The sequence below is a fragment of the Haemaphysalis longicornis genome, unplaced genomic scaffold (assembly GCF_048455015.1).
Source record: "Haemaphysalis longicornis isolate Haplotype H1 unplaced genomic scaffold, Haemaphysalis longicornis Haplotype H1 scaffold_1, whole genome shotgun sequence".
In the NCBI taxonomy this organism is placed as follows: domain Eukaryota; kingdom Metazoa; phylum Arthropoda; class Arachnida; order Ixodida; family Ixodidae; genus Haemaphysalis; species Haemaphysalis longicornis.
Genome location: NW_027526203.1, coordinates 323,774,464 through 323,786,646, shown reverse-complemented (window position 1 = coordinate 323,786,646; position 12,183 = coordinate 323,774,464). Strand labels below are relative to the sequence as shown.

The 12,183-nt window shown below is 47.1% G+C and overlaps 1 protein-coding gene across 1 annotated transcript in view; it reads left to right on the top strand.

Moving 5' to 3' along the window:
- Positions 1-12,183, top strand: part of LOC144159576 (phosrestin-2-like) — a 360,527-nt gene that overhangs the window by 244,003 nt on the left and 104,341 nt on the right. The window contains exon 4 of the mRNA XM_077691156.1: positions 8,438-8,759. Coding sequence (XP_077547282.1) covers positions 8,438-8,759 — 322 coding nt within the window. The remainder of the gene's footprint in view (positions 1-8,437; positions 8,760-12,183) is intronic.

Sequence of the window (12,183 nt, the reverse complement as noted above, 5' to 3'; positions counted from 1 at the left end):
TGTAAAACAAGCATACACACAAAAAATGAGCAAAAAAAACACAAACTATGTAACCAACCGAAGTGCCCAAAGCTGCTTACTCGGCGAAATTAACGCACTTAATCATTTTAATAGCGTAAATAAAGACTATTGATGCAAGAAAAATAAAAATGAAAAGTCAAATATAAAAGCTGACCTGCCGCGGTGGCTCAGTGGCTATGGCGTTGTGCTGCTGAGCACGAGTTCGCGGGTTTGATTCACGGCCGCGGCGGCCGCTTTTCTGATGGAGGTGAAAGCAAAAACGCCCGTGTGTACGAGATTTCGGGGCACGTTAAAGATCCCCAGGTGGCCAAAATTAATTTGGAGATCTCCACTACGGCGCGCCTCATCGCCTGCGTTGCGTCGGCGCGTTAAAACCTACAATCAATCAATCAAATATAAAAGCTACCAAAAACAAACTAAAGATTCAGATCCAGGATGTGGAGCAGAATGCATCCGGGTGGCCGTATTATGCTCCATTTCCTGGATCCGGATCCTTAGTCTGTTTTTAGTTAGCGGAAACTTTAGCGGGATTGTTACCGCATCGGAAGTGCAATCTGAAGGTTGTGGGTTCGGGCCGCAACCGGGGCGCATGTTTCTCTTCCTTTCTTGCTTGCAAACATTTCAGAATTTCTGTTTCCACCAGAGTGTCGAACTGGAACCGAACCGGCATTTTTCGAAGAGCAGAACCCGAACCCGAACGGGTATTTTTTAGCACACTGAACTCTAGAGGGAAGTGAACAAAAAAAATATATTGATCAGTTACCGGTGCACGACGAAGCGGTTCGACCTTTCATTTGTTTTATGATCCCCGGTCGATGTCATTTCGGTCCTTTCTCTTTCACGTACCACCAACTTCGTTTTCGCCCACACATCCCCCCCCCCCCCCCCCCCACTCACATTATTCAGAGCACTGATCACAACATGAGGAAATGGATGCGCACCAATATTTGGTAGTTGTTGCCGGTCGTTCGCAAACAGCAAGGCTGCGCATTCTCGGCAGACTGCAAGCGATAGGTCTCTTCCAGTCATAGGTCTCGCTGCGACTATAGAAGAATTTTACATCAACAGAAAATAAAGTACGAAGAATAAATTTCGAATTATTTCGTGCATGTGTTATCTTATTTTTACGTATCTTGAAAGCCACAATATCAAGATTCCTTCTTTATTATCCTGTTATACCTTGGTGGCACGGAAAGAGCTTCCTAGCTCGTTTAGTTTTAAAATGCGCAGGGGCAAGAGGACAGCAGGATACTGCTGCACCACCAGTCGGCGACCTACACCCTAAAAGTTCCTACTTGTCGCACTCAATAATTAACAGGTATACATAAGGATACTTGAAGCTTTCCTACGATGGTATAAGATGACCTCCGTTACGCGAGTAAAATGTCTTCTAGCAATGTGCTTGTGTATGGAAGTGAAGCCGAATTTAAAGAGACCCGGTGTATAGCAGAGCGGCAGAAAATAATGTTTAGGCATTCGTAGACAATTTTCAGAACTTCTGCACAATTTTTAAGGCGAAAGCCTTAGATCTCAATGTTTCATGGAACGCGTTGTGAGGTACACAGAATAGGAGGGTTAACCGGGAAGCCTAGCAGGGGGCGGCAGAAAGTTAGATGGGCAGATGAGATCAAGAAGTTTGCAGGGGATGAATTCGTCGCAGTTAGCACAGGACCGGGATATTGGAGATCCATGGGAGAGGCCTTTGCCCTGCAGTGGGCGGAGATAGGCTGATAATGATGATGCATGCTGGGAAAAGGAAATAGCACCGCCGGAGGAAAGTAGGAAGCCGCCACACGTGCAAAGCAAACCGCCTTGAGAAGTGAAGGTACCAACTGGAGAAAACCGGAGGCTCCTAGCGACGGCGAGTGAGCGGAATGATCTTCGGAGGGTGCTGTCCAGGATGGTCAAGTGGTGGCGGGCGCGATCGCAAAATTCAACAGAAAGTTCAACTGCACATCAACAGAAGGTCTAACTAGGCTTTTGCCTTCACATTCTTAGAAAGTTCTAAGCCCTCCCGGTATTTTTTTTTTGTTGATTTTTAGTGGTGCAGGTACACAGGTAGCAGTACAGCTTAACACCGAAGACGCCCAATTTCCTCGTTGGCGCCATTCCCCTGCTGCGTCTCCTGAAACGCTCTGATTGCGGCGTGAAAGGGGTCATTAAGACGAAATACAATTTTGTTTTATTTGAATCAACTAAATCTGGTACTTCGTTCAACTGTACTACGGCCTCGAAGCACGCTTTCAGAAAAAAGTTTTCAAGGTTCTGCTACCCATCGTCATAACGGACATAAAAGAAGCGAAAAAAGTTATCACTGTGTTAACTCTGTCTTACCGTTCAAGTGGTGCACTGAAACAAGACTGGAGCCACCACTAAATTGCACAGTCCTGATTCTTAGCTGCCGTTTTAGTCGGCACCCACCAGTCGCCTAAAGAACTCAATGTTACGTAATACGGGATCGGCGGGAAAATGGCTGGTGGACAGAAACTAATTCGTCTGTTTTTATAAATATCTAGATTAACTGTTTGAAGTTTTCACTAAAATTGGCACGATTGTTATTGCGACAAAGCGGCCTTTTGAATGAACTAAACTTGCACTTTTCTTACCTCGTCCCTTTGAACTACGCAGATTATTTTAGGGTGCAGCCCTTTGTCTGGGCTGAGCCGCGTCGCTATCGTCGTGAGCGAGAGAACGATGAGAATACCGACGAGTGAAAGAAAGAAAAGGAGGAGAGTGTCGCAAAATTGGGAGGGGAGGGCGGTTCGCCATCGTGGCGCGAGCCAGCGCTCTCCGTAAGTGCGCGCCGTGGAGGAGGGGTGGGGACAGTGCCGCACGAGGCGCTCGACGGCGCGACGCTTGGCGAATACGTGAGGGGGGCGTGCACTTGTGTATCATGTGCGTTCGCTTAAGACGCAGTTCGCGGTCCTTTCTTGACACGCACTTCGCGCCGCCGCCGCAGAGACTCATCATCGCTGCCGTCGAGAGAACCCACGAGTGAGTGCTGCCTCAGCGCATTGCTGCCGCTCCCAAATATCGCATTAGGGAGTATCGTAATCGCCAGCCAAGTTTTTCTTCGCGCTTAGTTATAACCGAGTTTGAGAACTGCTTCAAAGCTGGTGAACGGTTTGTGAATCGATCCGGTACGTGATTTGGCCGAACCGGATCAGAACCGAAACAAATTTAAGTCCCCCCAACTGTAATCAACCCGTCTTTTTTTCAACCCTGACTTCGACACACAAAAATAACTAGTTCTCCTATGTCCTGCAAGACTCTCGCTCAGGCCTCGACTGTCGGATTCTTGACAAATGATACCCTGTCCACCAACTTCTTCGTATACATATTACCTGCACAAATTCCCCGAACGTGGAGAAAAGCGTCAGCGGGGGTCTAATGGATTTATGATGTAGCAGATGTTCATGCAATCTGTGCACGCATGCGTGTGTACGTACGTACATACCGGTTGCTTAGGCGTTTGATCTTACGCGCAGGTGTGCGCGTATGCGCGTCAGCGCTTACCCCGCATTGGTGTTGCATGTTAACGTATTGCATAAAAGCGGGAGATATATTTTTCGACGGGCACGAAATATTTTAAAAGGAGCCATGAAGAGAAAACAGAAGTATGGTTCATTCGAAAGGTTGCCTCGTTAGAATCATACTGACACCACTTTTAACGCACTGTTCGCTCGAATAAGCTATATAATTCGGGAAAAAGGGAATGACTATGCGACCCGCTAGCTCATTTCCCGCAACAGAACCTATGATGTCATATGAGCCCAGCTGTGCGATTGGCTGAAGCCGGCAAAAGTAAACGCAATTTAGGCAGAGCTTATAAGCTTGCCGAACGAGCTATTTGCGCCTAAATGCAATGCATATTCATTTTACAGCAGTAAGAATGGTGCGGTAAACAACAAAAGTAACGAAAATACACGTAAACATAGAAGTACCGGTGCGCACTGCTGTTGGTACTTGGTGCACTATGCTTGTTTTAGCTGCACAGCAGTCTGACGCTTTGGAGTTGTCTTATACGACGCTGGCCGATTGGGGTAAGCGACGTTGCCTTACGTGACCCTGTTTGCCAAGCATACCCATGTTTAACAAAGCGATTACTTTCTACCGCAACAAAAACAAGCCAGGTGTAAATGCGGTCAAAAACAAAGCAATGGCGGAGTGCTGAGTATGCTAGCGCCACCTGGGAGGTTTGACGGCAAGCAAGGCTGCAGAGCCGAATTGCACAGTGGAAGTTTGTTTGTATACGCGCCGTTATGACTTCATTGTAGGCGTCACCAAAACACACGATTTGGCAAGAGAATGAAAATTTTAACCTAAATTAATTAATTTCTCAGTGAATACGGCATCATTTGCTGCCGCGCAAGCGCTGGGGACGCTATAAAACACGAGATCTTTCGATTAAAACAAACTTTTATTTTGTCTTCATGGCTCCTTTAAGAATATCTAAATGTTCCGGCAGGTCAGAGAAGCGCCACTTCATTACAGTGCTTGCAGAAATGATTGAGTTACTAACGACGTCCTTTATTTTTCCGCACTCCTGTTGGCGTCAATAAGGGCGGCGTGCGCTCGTTCGATGTCGTATTTCTCTTTAGTAACTCGGTAATAAAGTGCAATAAAACATGGACGATGTACAGGTGGAGCCACTGTTCGATGCCGCAGTTCGCCACCACCAGCGCAGCGCCAAGCACTGCGGAACCCTATCTCAAGGACCGACGCGACGATTGTGCACTGCTGCAAGATTCCCGCGGATCTAGTCGTGGCACTACTCGGCACTGTTACCTCTAATAGTGGCCATGCCTGTACAGCCTCCCAAATTTTAATAATATAGCGGGAGTGACGACGGACCGGCAATCCAACGCCTTTTCACGGTGTTCAGCAGCGAAATAGGCGAGTACGCGCACGCGCATAGGGCCATCTGCTGTATGAGTGTCGTCTGCTACGCTGTTTCCTTCAGAATAACACACCCCCTGCCACTGCATCTAAATGACTTTGTGCCCCACGCTGCTTAGCTACCTGTGGCGATAGCGAAACGGCCTTGCAAGATAAGAAAAACAGGGGGTGTGTTGCCCTGAGAAGAACAGCGGAGCAGACGACGCTCCCACAACAGCTAGTCCCATGCGCGTGCGCGTACCCTCGCCTACTTTGCCGGTGAACACCGTGATAAGGCGCTGACATGCCGATCGGTCATCGCTCCCGCTATATTATTAAAAATTTGGGAGGCTGTACATCGTATCCGCTTGGACTGAGCCTGCCGCGGGATTCGGGGCAGAAGCCTGATACCGCCTCTCTAATGCAGTGCTTGCAAGGGCAGTGGCTTCTGGTATTTCCGATTTCTAAAAAAACGCAGCGGAAAAGAATAAATCCACAAAGAAACAAGCGTATCGCATGTCCCAAAAATGCATTTCCTGATTGTATGGCGGTGGGTTTGTGCTAAGTGTTGGCCGGGTATTCACGTGTGTTCGAAACGTCGTCGATTACTTTTTTTTCCTTAAAACTACAGGATGGCTTGACGAAAAAAATACCCTCGCTTTACCAGTATGTTACAGCAAACGTGTGTGATAAAACATGGCTTTCTTGTGCTAGATAAAGTGCTATATTAAACTAGTTCTGTCAACTACGGCGCGCATCATCGCCTGCGTTGCGTCGGCGCGTTAAACCCTACAATCAATCAATCAATTCTGCGGATTCTCGTGTCCATCTTCGTCCCCGGTCAACAAACTCGAACAATCAAAACAATTACTGTAACCACCACTCTGTCCATCAACCTCCTTCTCCTCCACCTATACAACGGTATGGCCAAGAAGCTAGATGCAAACAATTATTGTTGTCGTTGTCTTGGTACTGTACGCGTCGAATAGTCAACGACGCTAATTGTAAGCCATACGCGAATGTCGCCTCCATCTTCGTCGATGCGGGGCAGTGAACGGGAAAACACTTGAGCGGGAAAAACGTTTTGCGGGCAAAACCAACTTTGTAGCGACAGCTAAGTTTCTTGCAAAGCCTACAAGGTTCTCGCGAACAAATAAAGATGTTACCTATATGTACTTGTCACCACGTCCGTAAGAGACACGTCCCTGTCCGTTACGCGATCCGATGGAGCTGCCTACTTAGACGCTGCAAGGACGCTGGCTTTAAAAAGAGAAGCCCATTACTGGTGAGAGGAAGGGGTGCGGCAAACTTCTAAGGGTAGACATGATGTCAAAGTCAGTAGGGGAGTCATCGGTGACAGCGCGATCAATAATGGCATCACACCCAGTTAAGATATCACACTAACTTTTGATGGCCCAAACCCACATCATTACAATAAAGCGGAGAGCGGTGGAGTAGTGGGGATCATATACAGGATCCTGCGGTAGAAAAAACTGAAACGAGCAGAGAAGGTCCTGCAACCATCGTGCATCCAGAACTACGCCACTACCTCCAACAGCTTCGCGGGTGACATTTAGTTTTCCGAAAAGGGGGCAACCAGCCCATCCTTGATAAATACAGAACCATCTACTAGTTCGGGGAAGCAACTGGTTAAAAAAACACCAAGTTTGGTCTACCTGCTACGATTTCTGGGTTCAATGGTAACGGCTTGGCTTCGAGCTCGCACGATTTCAATTTTTTTTCTTGGTCTACTTACCGTATTTTCAAGATTGTAACGTGCCCCCTATTCTAACGCTCAGGTTAGTTTGGTTATAAAATTTTGAAAAATAATTTAACGCCGATTCTACCACGCAATCGTAAAATACACGACACCACGTACCTGCCAGAAGACATTTTATGTGACTCACGCAACTGCGGCAGCAGGAAGACATTGTGCTTCATAAACTTGCTTATCCAGTTCCTGCTGGCATTAAAACTAAAGCGGGGAACATTGAAATGCCGATTTCGGTTTTGATCCCGATTGCAACGCACGCGTAAATAATCAGGCTACTTTCAGTGAAAAAGGTTCGCGTTAGAATCGTGCAAATCCGGTACGTTTAGTGCGTAAAAATTTTATCCTAGATCTATCCGCCGCCTTCTTGCTTCTTGTAAACAATGGTGGTTTCGTATCTTTCAAGTACCTTCAAGTGCAGGATGCCTAATTCAAGCCGCACTTCCACCGTACGCTTCACCATACTCATCGTCATGCGCAGATAATTACATGCATAAAATGCACTAGGCCTTTCCCCGAGAACGTCATCGAGGGCAAAAACGAACCTTCCGACCGAGCCGGCCAGCGAGTAAGCAAGTGAACCGGAGAGTCAGAGGCAAGCGAGCAAGCGGCTTGTTAAAGGCGTGTCCTCCGCCGACAAGACGCAGAGAAAACAAGCCGATTTATGAGAGCAGGTGCACGCATTCCTGGCATAAATGCAACACGAGTAGTGCACATATCTCAAGTGCACTCGACAACAGCCAGGTAAGTCCGCTCTTATGTAAATGTTGACAATCATCCGTGCAGGTGTCTCTCACACCGGCGCATTGCTCTGAGCTCTCCTACCAAAATATGCCCGGGGAACGGCACGCCACGCCGTGTTCGCAAGTGCATACTTGCCGGCCCGGCGCAGCTTCCTTTTCTTGACTTTAGAGAATCCTCCATAGGTACCTAGCAGCACCCTGTTCTTTTCTTGGTTTTTTATCAATCTAAAAGCACTCTTTATAGGACATTCAGAATCTAGAAACCATGGCCAATTATTATTACACCGCTTGAAATTTCTTTGACAAAGGCGTAGCGCGCAATTTGCACATATTCCAGCAAGCGCGAAGCTCACTGTTTCGACTAAACAAGAATATTAAATCGTAGCAAAATCAGCGAAGTAGCTTACGCAGAAGCGTGTTTATTTTCTCTCGCGAGTTCCGCTTTAGAAAAAGTGGGGCAGTGTGGTGTTGCTGTTTTCAAACTATAGTTGGTGTGCGTTTCGTTATCCTAAAGGCGGCGCGCTCTTATGAGGGAAATATTGCAAAATTTAAGCATAAGTCCTCGAGAACTGAAAGTATACGTTTTAGCCTGAATTCTCGGCCTTCAACTTTATTTTTAGGGAGTTTTGTGCTTCCTTTGAAATCCACTGACAATTATGTCCCATGCGTTTTTTCCTCACGAGCCTTCTGTCCCATGCGGCGGTCGCGGACGGCTAGAAGTACCCTGGAGTCGTAAATTTTACCCCTAATTATTTAGTTACTACAGCGCTACAGCAGCGCATGGCTAAGAAAGACGCCCTGATGAACGGCCTCTCGTATTTTCGTAACTCATTTGCGCTGTGCTCACATTCTGGAATACCACAGCGCCATGGTTCATGTACTTTACCTTCGATAATACGCATGGTACGAGCACTAAGCTGCGGGTTGACACCCCACTCCTTGAGCGTGTGTCCAGAACAAAATTTGCTGTCTCGCGTCCTGCCGGGCTGTCCGTTTCTCGGCTCTGAGGGCGATTTCCCCGCAGGTTTACCCGGAACCAACCAGCTCGTCGGCAAGTGGCGGTGGTGGCGCGGGTTCGGGCGGGGCTGCTGGTGGCGCCGAAGGCAGCGGTCCAGCGGCCGGCTGTGCGCTGGTCTCCGGTAGCGGCAGCGCCAATGAGAGCGGCGGCTGCGCGACCGAGGAGCTGACGCCGCTGCAGCGGAACCTGCTCAAGAAGCTCGGCAGTGACGCGTACCCGGTCACGCTGCGCATCTCCCCGCAGGCGCCGCCCTCGGTGCGCCTGCACCCGGCCAGGCCCTACCAGGGCAGTCCACTGGGCGTCTCCTACGACCTCAAGGTCTTCATCGGTCAGTTCGCCTCTGGTATCTCCTCTCAAGCGCCCTCTGTGTGCGCATCGTGCTAAAGGCTACATCGAACACTAGCTCTATAATCAAGCGCTTCTTCCTGCGTTAGCTCGTGGAACAAAGCCTCCTTTCCCGTCGCAATTAATCCTAAAGCCCCGCAGATGCTTCATACTGTTCAAATCATCCCCTTCCCGCATGTCTTGTTGGTGCCAATTTAAACCCAATCATTTCGGCATGCTTCTAAATTATCAAAACACCTAGATATGCTCACCGTTGGCGCTTATACGCACTGAATGATGTGACCCGAACTGTTGCAATCACGGCTTCAAGATGTCGCCTGCAACAGCGGGCCAAACAAATACCAATTTGGGCGTTTGTTCTTTGGCTATAGTTCGGACGTTACTTTCGGAGCAAGCATGCAGACTCCGGCTAGTGTCGCCTAATACATGAGGCAATATCAACTGCAAGGTACTAAAAGGCACTGCTATTCAGGCAAACAAATACCTATACCATATCTTCCGCCAATCTTTAGCATTAGGTCATTTACCATCCGATTGGAGAATTGGTAAGATGAAACCAGTTTATAAAACTGGCGAGAAAGACACGCCTAGCCCCTATCGCCCTATTTCTTTAACCTCCGTATGCTGCAAAATGCTTGAACATATAACTGCATCACATATTTTCGGCCATCTTGAATCAAACCAGTTTTTCGTTGCTAACCAACATGGTTTGAGAAAACGTTTATCGTGCGACACCCAGTTATTTCAATTCACATCTGATCTTCACTTCAACATGGACAATAGCTTTCAAACCGATTATATCTTTTCAGATTTCGCGAATCCATCCGACCGCGTAGCCCATTGCCGTCTAATATCCAACTTTTCAGCCTTTTGCCTGGGCTCCGAAACATTATCTTGGCTTCGAAACTTCATCATGCCCCGTCAGCAGTTCACTGAAGGCAACAATATTTCTTCTAGCCTTTCGGGAGTAACTTCTGGTGTGCCACAAGCCAGCGTTTTATGCCCTCTTCTCTTTCTAATATACATGAACGACTTCGGAAATAATCTAACATCAAGCATGAGTTTGTTTGCTGATGATCGCATTACTTACCGCAAAATTTCTGCTTCTGACGATCATCTGGCCCTTCAAAAAGATCTCGATGTCATTTCAGCTTGGTGGGACACCTGGCTCATGTCACTGAATTTAGGTAAATGGGGTCATGACTTTAAGCCGCAAACAGCTTAACTCAAATTGTCCTTATACTTTCTCTCTAAAGCAAAAATTGTCGTACACTCCCAATTTATCTTGGTCGGACCACATATGTAGCATTTCCGCGAAATCATCCCACCCACTGGGGTTATTTGCGACGTACGTACCTTACGTGATTCCCCGTCTACTCTTCACTAGCTCGCTTTTCTAACATTCCTTCTCCCTCAACTATAAATTGCTTCTTCTATATGGTCTCCTCATCAAAACTATCTTGTCGACATGATCGATCGAATTGATTCAAGATCGAGTTGTCCGTTTTATATCTAGTAATTACAGCCGCAACTCAAGCATCACGCAGATTAAACGGGAATACTGTTTGCAAGACCTGCACACACGGCACTCTTTGTAAATCATGCCTATTTCATACCTTTACCGCTCGACGTCCTCACCGTTTAATCTTCGTCACCCATTTACCACGTCACGCTGAGTGTACAACCAGTACAGCTTCTCCCGCATTTATGGTTCCACTAGTGTTTTCAATTCATCTGCCCTCCCACGTGCCATACATCTCTTGAATGACCTCCCCGACGAAATCGCATCTTCTATATCTCATGAAACTTTTCGACGCCTCGTGTCTAACTTTTATGCACCGTGATCTTTCGCTCAACTTAACTTTTTATGCACTTGTTATTTCTAATCTTTCTGGCGTTTGGTGATATGCATGTGCTATCTAACTGCCCATGCAGGCTTAGTGTGGCTTTTATGGCTTTGTTTAATTTGGGCATATACCCACATACTTACCACAGTTGTAATACCATGTTTCGTTACTTCATTTTATGTTATCAACCTGGGAATTTCTGTTTTCATTGAGTTTTCTGCGATTGTCTCCTGGTGTGTTATTTTCTGCATTATGGCACTTTTTTCTATTTCTGTTTTTGCTGTTTCATTCTTACCTCAGTTTGTAATTGTTGTAAGGCATGTTGAATAAATAGCGTCCCTGCAATCTCGGGATGATTAGCGCAAACACTACCCGCAAACACTTCGTTCAATCTACGTAGTGGTGCGAAAACATGTTTTGAAACGTGCTAATGGAGATTATAGTGGATTTCTGCACCCCTGTGGGACCTGGTGCTCAGTGCATAAAATATTCAACGACCGCCTTTGTTTTTATAGCTCAAATTTTAAACCTCTGCCGCGTGCGGCGGCGCTATTAAAGACACAAACAAGGCACGCATTAAATCCTTTGTAGAAAGTAACGTCACAAAGGTCTCTTACGGAACTGCACAAGAATTAAAAGCGAGAACTTTTAACTGACAGGGGACAAACACAGAAGGGATACAACGTTCAGAACCAGTGAAGGTCGTATCGCGTAGGGGTTGGCCATTGCTGATCCAGCTTCGTCATTCAGGTCTTAAACAAACGTACAAGTGATCGTGACAGTGTTACGACTCATTTTTTTTCTCGAAAACCTGCATTCGATCTCCGGGGACATCCACGTAACTAAGGCGTTCAGTCGGCTATGGCACACGTGTACAATCCTGCCGGACCAGTCTCGCGCTGGCGTTAATAATGCGAAAGCATTAAGTGGCCCATTGAGCAACGAACCAGCGTTGTCGTTCGGTGCAGAAAATCGCCACAGCTGTACGGAGTACAAAAACCCATAAAATATGACGGAATTCGTGCAGAAGCGCATACGCGGATTAATTTCGGTAAAGCGAATCAATTATATTTTTAAAAATTTGCCTAAATGTCAGCAGCTTGTGTGAGAATCGATTACGGGTCTCCAGAGTGAGAGCCGAGTGCGTTAGCACGACCCTAAATCAGCGCGTTGCCTGCGGCGGAGAAAGCCTACTGCGCGCGGCACTGACGTCATATCGCGTGTCTTGTGCAGGTGACGGCACCTGAAGAGAACAGGTTGCGCCCTAGCAACGGAGAACGCTGATTCTCTGGAAGAAGTGCTCGCGTTAAAAGGGAGCAACTGCCTCCCGCCTTCTCATTATGCTTGCAGTGTGAGTGTGAGTGTGTGCAATGGATCCTACAGCGTCTACATTACCGGCACCAGCGAAATGTTTTAGTATTTACGCTCGTTACCACAAGTGTGTCTCTGATTTTTGTTTTTATTGTCCGTTGTGAAACTCGTCAAAACCATCTAACAAAATTTGCAACCTCCGCCTATAATCGCACTCACGACCATCAGGCGGAAAATCTTCAGAGTATG